This window comes from Arachis hypogaea, chromosome 17 (genome assembly GCF_003086295.3).
Source record: "Arachis hypogaea cultivar Tifrunner chromosome 17, arahy.Tifrunner.gnm2.J5K5, whole genome shotgun sequence".
Lineage (NCBI taxonomy): Eukaryota > Viridiplantae > Streptophyta > Magnoliopsida > Fabales > Fabaceae > Arachis > Arachis hypogaea.
The window spans coordinates 10,681,679-10,691,682 of NC_092052.1; the positions used below are offsets into that span (position 1 = coordinate 10,681,679).

A 10,004-nucleotide genomic window follows, 5' to 3' on the forward strand; every position below is an offset into this window, starting at 1 on the left:
TTATTACTGACTATAGTTCCAGAACGTTTATATCATTAAATAGCTTCATAACAAAACATATTTTTTAAATTTTTTAATAACGGTTAAATAATCTATATTTAATTTTAATTACAAATTAATCTTTTATATATTATTTAATACAAAAATCTATTTTTTATTTTATAAATTATTATTTTATCATTCATCTATCATGTTTATTAATAATAAAAAACTAAAACAATAACAAATTAGATCTTCCATTAATCGTAATAAATATTTTGCAATCTTAATCGATCGTAATTTTATCACGCATCTGTTACATACATATTGGATTGGAAAAATCGTGTTTGTTAGAAATTCAATTGATTGGATGCACAAACTAATCGATTGAAATTCAAGTTTCCTAAACTTCAATCTATTTGAATTGATACACAATTGATTGAATTTTTCACAGCATGTGGGGTTTCTTTATTCAAAGCAACTTGAGAAATACATAGATACACGGGTATTTAACAAGAATTTTTTCATTATAAATTAAAAAAATATTATTTTTTCAATAAAAATAAGACTTATTCATGTGTACTCTTGTGTACTCTTATAATGGTTGTCATTGTCTATTGTAAAAATTAATAATTTGAGTTAGCTATTTTTTTAGAATTTGAAGTGAAGTTCGCCTTGCTGTATATAAAAAAATCGTATTTAGGGAATTAAAATTGAAAAATTGGGTTTTGAAAAATAATAAATTTTTTATTTTATTTCAGAAAAAAATCCATTACTAAAAGATAAAAAAAATATTTTTTCATTATACAATCAATTACATGAATAAAGAATCAAAACAAAGAATTGGAAAATTAGAGACTAATCTTGATTTTGTAATCAAAACAATGGATTGTTTTCTAAACACTACCATGAAAAAATCGATTGGATCTCTTTCGCAAACCGTGATTATCAATTAATAATGAACAAATATTGGATATTAAAGAGATGGATAAACAGTAAAAAAAATTGGATATTAAGTAGATGGATAAACAATGAACAAAAACAATGAAAAAATTGATAATCAATCATATTAATAAATTATTCTAATGATAGAATTGAGTAATTGTTAATAGATTAATCAACAATTTATAATTTTAATATTAAAGAAAAGATAAATGAAACCATTTAATAGTCCAAAAAGCTTATTTTGATTTCAACCAAAGCTTAAGTTTAGAAATATTAGGAATAGGAGGATTTAGATCAGAGAATGGTAACTTATCCAATGAAAATGATTGATTAATATATATGTATACAATTCATTGAAATTGAAAGCGCATTAACAACTTTACATGGTTGAACTTGTCTCCCTTTGTGTCATACAAAGGAACAGAACGAAATCCAAGCTTAAGCTCTGAAACTGGCAAGCATGTTTGGCCAGCAAAATCATCTTTGCCTTGATCTTTGTCTTTCACTTGTATTCTCAGCAAAGCAAGCTCTGGAACCGTTAATGGGAATTCAAACTCTTCTTCCCAAACAGGGAACCACTTGTCCATTATTACCTTTGTTTTCTTCTTCCAACAATCAGCTCCAACTCCAACCGTACAAATCTGTCACACAACCCCCTTCAATTCTAAAACTACTTCCATAATAAAACACTAGTAAAGTGTGTTTGATAGTAATTTCAGCAAGTAAAATCATCTAAGGGGTACTAACTATTAGTTTCACGTTAAAACAACCGCGTATAAATGTATTCATGTAAAGTTAAAAGATGGAAACGGTTAGATAACGATATAATCAAACATGTAAAATTATCTTACAGTTTCGATTATCAATTTCATATGAATCTCCACTTTAAAATATTCTAAGGTGGAGATTCAATACATTTGTTTTCATATAAAGTTCATAATAACTGTTAGATAACAATTTAGTCAAACATGTTAAGTTATTTAACAATACTCAACTATCAACTTTATATAAAAACAACTCTGTGAATCTCTATCTTAACAAGATGGAGATTCACAAACAGTTGTTTGCATATGAAATTGTTAGTTTTTTTTTTTTGGTGACTAAATTGTTAGTTTAACATATCCATTCACCTAATAATATTCAACTATTAATTATTAATTTCACATGAAAACAACTATACGAATTTCTTTCTTGTCTTAGTTATCAAATGTATTTTTATATCTACTGTTTCTGTATTTATGTCCTAGAAAAACTTTTGAACACTATCTAAATTAACGTTACAAGAATAAGACTAAACATAACTTATGCATTAGAACTGACCTTTACAAAAAAATCAGGGGGAGAACACTTATCAAAGTGTGTAGGACTGAAATCTAAGTTCCATCCATTCCCCAGGTACACTTTTACCTGTTATTAAGATATCATGATCAATCTCAATATATAACAAAAGAAATTTGATAGTATACATAGTAGTGATAGCTGATATATGCTTACCTTCAATGTCTTCTTCACTGGCATTTTAACTTTAGGATCATAATCATTGTCACACTGATGTTTCTGCATTAGAATTTGAGGCTTTTTCACATAACCACATCCTCCATTTGCTCTGAACATCCCTTGCATCAACCATAGTTGTTTTCCATGCCCCTGTTATATTCAAAATTTTAACATAACATATATTAGTAATCTCATTTTAAGTTCTTCAACTGAAAATATTTAGCCTCAACCATAAATAGTTTCCTAACCTGCATATTGAATGCAACCATTTGAGCACCATAAATCCACCCAATATGTGGTTTAAAATTTGTGGATTTGACTCGCATCGCGCTTGGATATACCCTTAATATATTTTTCTGGGTGAACCTGAAAAATATAACAGTTCGAAATAAGAATGTACGAAATTTTCATAAAATACATGTAATAGAATGTGATGTGATGAAAATTTGTGTGTACCTAACAATGTCTGTTCCATGAGATTCTAAGGCCTTTAGAAGGGTCTTCTCACTCCAACTAAGGCGTCTAAGATCACCATCAGGGTTCAGTTTATCCTTCAAACTACCCTTTAATTTTCTATTCTGAATTGTGATTAAGCTTTTGTAATCAGGTGAAAATTGTTGGTATGATTTCTTGTCACATTCACATGAATTGTTATCTCCTTCATTATCACCATCACTTTCATTTTGCTGAAACATGAAGAATGAAGTAACATTAGAATTTAGAACACAATGGCTTGTATCATTATTTAAGTAAATCTTAGATAAATTCTCACCATGGAATCTGGGGAATCTTTTCCCCATGTTTCTTCCTCAGATGAATCACTTCCATTTTGCATAGGAGAAGAGTTTCCATTGTCCTTGATTCGATTCGCCTCGAAGCTTTCTTTTGGAGGCTTGGTGGATATAACTATCCTGTTTTTCAGTGATTCCGGTGAAGGAAATTCTTTCAAACAACCTGTTTCAGGTTTGAAAAGCACTTCTCCAAAAATCTGAGTTGCCATCTGCAAGAAACAAAAAAGAAATGAAATTATAAGAATTTAAAGAATAATAATAAAAGAAAAGCTTCAAATGCATACCTCTGCAAATTTATCTCTAAGATCTTTTGTTAAATGATCTTCTATAGTTATGATCACTGGATACTCAGATGCAAAAAAAGCATATTCCTTTATGGATTCAAGGCATTTGATAGCTGAAACAGGATTCGTTAGTGTCCTGAAAAAAACAATAATCAAATGAATTAGTTTCTTACATTCTCAACAATTAAGATCATGTAAGAAAAGAGATTTTGATTGTGATAGCTTATAGTACCATCCATGATCTACTTTGATGTCATCTTTATTTGCAGTTGGCCATAAATCTAGCTCGATTACTCGCACGCCGCGCTTCAAGGCCATTATGATTGGTTCTTCACTGCAATCACTGCTTATTTGATTCCCTGTTAGGTAGGAATTGTGTCCTGAGTATATGAAATAATGAGACAATGGAGCACTCATATCATGGTGTACCTGTCAAGAACAATCAAGAATGGTTACTTATTATTTCAAGAATGGTTTAGTCTCGGTTACATGAATCAAACGACGCAAATAGACCTTACCTCGGCTTTCAAGGGTCCATTGGATTCATCAAGAAGCAAGAAATGGAACAAGTCATCAAGTGTTATCTCTTGCTTTCTTTGTTGATTATCAACATCAACACTTTCTAGTAACTCTTCCTCCTCCTCCTCCTGCGTCGGCGGCCTTTTCAATCTTAAAATTTTCTCAAGGATTTTCTCCGAATCGGATAAGGTGCAGCCTTGTTCGCCTTGGTGCTCCACCAAGAACCGGAGGAGCTGCTCCGCAGACATGTGGGAGGCTCCTCCGGCGAACTCGGAGAATGCATCCTTGAGGTCATGAGGTGGAACATGCTGAGTTTCCTTGTACTTTTTGATAAAGAACAAGAAGCTTTTGTATTTGGTGTAAGTCACCATGCTATTGCCCATCCCTTTCTTCAAAATCTCAATGTGTTCCTCAAAAGCGGCTCATATTTTGAGAGAGATTAGGATCAAAGCATGCATTTTATAGTTAGTGAAACAAAAGCAAGAACTTTCTAAGCAGAATCTAAGTCTTTGCTGAGATATCATTGTTTCAACTTCCATGAAATCAACTTATACAGGCAAGCCTTCTATTTTTGTTTCTCAAGCCTATTGGCTCATTATCTGCTATTAATATAAATCCGGCTAGAGTTATGCTACATGTACACTAAAATCGGCCATCAAAGTTAACTACAGTATAAAATACATGTTGAAATATAAATATACATTGAAAATAAATTAAATTACACATGTATTTATACACAAATACATTAGTGACTAATTTTAATGGCCGACTTTAACGTACAAATAGCATTTTTGATCCGACTAATTCAACTTGTTAGAGATATATCTATTCATATATTTTCTTCTATCATATTAAAAATTTAAAAGGAATAGTTTTATAACATGATTTTAAATATTTTACAACTTAAAGATTTAAAGTTCAATAAAAAAAAACTATATAAAAATTCACACAAATCCAATGAAAATTTTGCGTGAGAAGTTAGTAGAAACACAGCAGAAAATGTTCATACTTTAATGACCATTATTTTTGGTTATTAATTTGTTTAGTTTCCCTTTTAGATATGCTTTTACAAAAGCTAAGTCAACACTCAACAACAAGCCAAAAGTTTAATATATTTCAAGTTGCCATGTTCCGCGTTTAGCCAAACTGAACAAAGTTTGTTAGTGCAAACCGAAGAAGAATATATATATATATACCGATATTTTCTTTTCAAAAAAAAAAATTGTGCAGAGATTCATAAAGTTTAACAACTCTACTCATAATTGAACACTTTTTTGCATTTAATAAATTAAAAGGAGACGTTAGTTGTTGGAATACCCCTACTTACTCACATGCTGTAAAATTTCTAAAAAGTTACTGTCTTTTCAAGTTTTATTCTCATTCATTTGCACCCCTAATACTCTAAAGGCAATAATTTATATATATATATATATATAATAATAATAACAACAGTAATGTTTCATAACAAAAATAATTAGCTAAAAATATTTGTCTTATTTAATATTTATTAATTATAATAATAATTAATGAATATTAAATAAAATGAATTCTTTTTTTTTATTTTGTCTTCATTACTGATATAATAAATACAATTGCCTATGAAGTTCATTGCATTGTTAATATGTTCAATGTGAAGATGAGTCCCATGAAGAGGATTTTTAAAGAAACAATTGAAAGAAGTTTCGATTGTGTTGATAGAGATTATGAGATCATTGATAGTAGTAACTATGAAATTGCCTATGCATTATTATAATCACGCATTCACGCTCTCTGGTTTGTTAGATAAACATCCACAATTATATATGTTCTATCTTTGTTCTTGAGTATATATTTAGAAATTTTTTAGTTATAACTAACACGGTAATGAAATTTGAATATTCATATTATTATAAAAAAATTAACCACTAAATCAATCGTTCGTATAAAATATATGTTCAAATACAAAATATATATTAAAAATAAATTAAATAATACATATATCTATTAAAAAATATGAGTTAAATAATACATTTTTGGCTTTGCTATTTAAATTCTTTGCTATTAGATCAATTATAATAACTTGTCTATATTCAGAATTTTTTGAATCTCATTATATGTATTAAAGTTATTATGAGTATATTCTTCATTAATAAATGATCTATCTTTTAGTACCAGTAAGAATTATTATTTTAAAAAAACCCAAAAAAATTATTTAAAAAAAAAAGTTTGAAAAAGCAGAGACAAAATAAAATTGACAAAAGAAAAGCAGTTAAATTAAAGAGAAAAAAAAAGGCTAAACTCGGGGCACGGATATACAGTTTTAAGCTTTAAAATAGGTAATGCTACACATTTAAGTATTTTTTTATTCAAGTTTTATTCAAGTAAATCCAACACCAACAAAAATAACTCTCATTAAAAGAGCGTCATTATACGCGCTTTATCTTTCTCCTCGCCCCGTTTCTTCTTCTTCTCCCATGCGCTTCTTCTTCTTCTTTCAAATACATGCATACATCATCTTCTCCTTCTTTCAAATTCACTTATACCTCCTCTTCCTCCTCCTTCTTCTTCGCACACGCAGATTTTTCTTCTGCTTCTCCTCCTCCTCCTTCTCTTCTTCTTCTTCTTCTCCTATTTCGTTATCATCATCACCAATATTTTGCTAATGAATTATTTTTTCAATCGAATTGAATGGAATGCAATTGCTAGATTGAATTGAATTTATGCAGGTGTTCTGAATCTGAATTGAATTGAATTGAGTTGATAATCTCTAATTGTAGACAGAGGTATTTCGAATTTGATTTTATATAATGGATTATGTTTCGTTCATTCAGTACTATACAATTATTTCACCATGAGTACGTGTTCGGTTCATTATGCAGAAAACTGTTTGAATTTGATTTTATATAATAGATTATATTTCGTTCATTCAGTAGTTTCACCATGACTACGTGTTTCGGTTCATTATACAAAAAGCTGTTTGAATTTGATTTTATATAATGGATTTGATTTTATATAATGGATTATGTTTCGTTCATTCAATACTATACAATTGTTTCACCATGAGTACGTGTTTCGTGTTTCGGTTCATTATGCAGAAAGCTGCTCGAATTTGAATTTATTCATTCATTCAGTACTATACAATTGTTTCACTATGAGTACGTATTTCGGTTCATTATACAGTGTTCGAATTTGAATTTATATAATGGATAATGTTCCATTTATTCAGTACTATACCGTTGTTTCACTATAATAACATATTCGATTGTTATGCACAATTCAAAACTCTTCCTCCTCATCTTCTACTGCTTTTTCACCAAGGAGAGAAGGAGAAAAAAACAAAAAAATACAACAGCAACAACACAAAAGAATGACGATAAGGAGAAAATACGTGAAGAATAAGGAACACAAAAAAAAAAAGAGGAGGAGGAACGCGAAGAAGAAGACGAAGAAAAAGACGCTCCGTGCATAAATGAGCGTGAGAAGAAGAAAAAAAATAGAAAAAGTACGTGATCTAAATTTAGTTCGATGAACTTAAATGTTAAAATTATTTGGACGTGAAGAATATCTCAACTTTTAATTAAGTATTGCAAATGTGTACACACGTACATATATATGAAAAATTCAAACTCATCCCTGTGAATTTATTCAGCTTAATCTTTATATAATTATTAATTATATCTTTCATTGTATTTTTGTTCACTTTGCTTTAGTTACCTTCCAAGATACATAAACAGTGTACTGTATTAGTATTTTTTGTTATCATAATCGAAAGCTAGTAGATGGAGCCATATACGATGAGCATCTTCCCAATGAATTGATATAGATAGCTCTTTTCTACAGATCTTTTGTTTGTGTATTATTTATACTATAGTCGTGACTCCACTAACTATATTCATATTCCAATCACATTATACACTTTATTCTCATCTTTATTAATGCCATGATACATTACTTTATCTTGTTTCATATTCCATTTATGTGGATTAAATAAATCACTATATTATAAATTTATTATTTGATGGCTATTACCATTAAGTCCTTTAAAACTTTGGATAATGAATTAGCGGCTGATAACGGACCTCATGCTCTGCCTCTAATTAATGGGTTCTATATGACAACTATTTTTTAGAAATATTTCATGTATTCATTTTATTTTGTACATGAATAATATACACATATATTCTCTTTTAAAAGGTTATACCAGACAATAAATACAAAACATATATTAAAAAAAATTTAAGTGTACTAAAAATACTAATGTTCTAATTATTTTAATCGTTAATTTTAATTAATATATTATATATTTTTTTTATAATTTAGATTAACGATTAAAATAATTGAAATACTAGTGTTCTTAGTATATTTAAAATTTTTCTTATTTTATTAAGTGTTACATGGATTTTTATTCTTAGGGTAATTTACACTAATAAAATAAATAAAATTTAAAATTATATAGATATTTTAAATCAATAAAAACAAGATATGTAATCAATTCAAGTCAGAATGTATAACTAATTTTAATTTTAAATATTTGTATAATTTTAAATTCTATTTATTTTATTAGCATAAATTACTTTTATTTTAACGCGGTAGATAGGTGGTAATTATTAAATAGTATGGAATTCTAAGGACTGATATATATTGTGATTTGAAGTTGTTCCAGAAGGCTTCTAGTCGATATTAACAATTTTGTCCAATTTTTTTCCCTAAAAAAAAATTGGAAATCGCAAGCGCAACGGAAGATTAATTATCCATGGAAAAAGTGCTCTAAAATGAAAAAAAAAAAAGGTATTAATTATCGTTGAATTAGAGTAGTAAAATTCACAAATGATAATAAAATTTGATAATAACTAAATTATTACTTATTTATATTTTACCAATTTGTTCATTTTAAAAGTTTCTTTTTTCGAATATGATTGGAATGAAATAAGGGTCGTTGAATTCATCCGGAATGATGCTTTCTTACTACCACATAGCAACAAAGATGCCATAGTTATTGCTTGCAAATTTTTGGCATTTTTGGTCCCTTCTCCAGCATGAATTAATTATGTGCCACAAATTGGTGATATGCACACACCTTTTAATAAGATTCTACCCGGATTATGTGAAGGGTTTTTTTTTTTCACTCGAAATTACACGGGGTAGAAGGACGACCTCTCTAGCATCATCAACGTTGATCTTGTGAAGTTGCTTATATAAGGGAACACACTCTTCTTTTGGACTCAAAATTATTAGTACTAAGAACTTATCTGTATAAGATTGTTCGTACTTGGGCTGAATATATTCTAGTCCAAGAATTTACTACCACCACCTGATATTTCGATTGGACCGTTACCAAGCAACTCGACCCAACAGTTTGTGTGACCTTGTCCAAACGACTTGGACCAACTAAGATAAGGTCATCATAATTTGTATCATAATTTTCAATTAATTTTCCGATCAGATGAAGCCGAAGCATTTGCGTCCATCATGGGCTTGAAGATGGCCCAAGAATGCAAGTTTTTTAAAATGATTCTTGAATGTGACAATATTGAAGTGCTTCATGTAAACTGTCTATATCTTTGATTAGTTGTTTTTTTTTTTTTTTTCTGAAGGTATTTGATTAATTGGATATAGCTAGTCAATGAGTATTAAAATATCATACTCGCATGTAAAGAGAAGTGAATATAAAATAGCCCATGAATTAACGCAGTTGACTCTGATCAATTTCGGTAAGGTGTGAACGAAAGATTCTTCAAATCACATTTGTAATTCGGTTCATTTGAATATTATAAATCTTATTTGTGCATGAATTAAATAATTCTTTATTTACACTTTGAAAAAATAAACACAAAAGTAATAATTGAAACGCAACTAAAATCTAAATCCTAAAAGAAAGGATATATGACGATCCAATTCTTTGTCATATTATCTACGCTTTCTACAAATTGATTCATGTGTATTCGTAAGAAAATACGTAGCTATACCCAACACATGTACCCCATGAATTGTGGAATTATTTCCAATTCCT

At 28.9% G+C, this 10,004-nt stretch overlaps 1 protein-coding gene across 1 annotated transcript; it reads right to left on the bottom strand.

Annotated features, from left to right (window-relative positions):
* Positions 1 to 1,212: 1,212 nt before the first annotated feature.
* On the bottom strand, positions 1,213 to 5,177 carry LOC112766779 (phosphoinositide phospholipase C 6). The gene is made up of 9 exons (XM_025812672.2): positions 4,015 to 5,177; positions 3,729 to 3,925; positions 3,497 to 3,632; positions 3,194 to 3,421; positions 2,878 to 3,107; positions 2,670 to 2,787; positions 2,419 to 2,571; positions 2,245 to 2,331; positions 1,213 to 1,565 (listed from the first exon to the last, which is right to left on the bottom strand). Exons 1-9 carry the CDS (start codon positions 4,396 to 4,398, stop codon positions 1,275 to 1,277), a joined length of 1,824 nt encoding a protein of 607 aa, XP_025668457.1. The 5' UTR covers positions 4,399 to 5,177; the 3' UTR covers positions 1,213 to 1,274.
* Between the last annotated feature and the right edge of the window lie 4,827 nt (positions 5,178 to 10,004).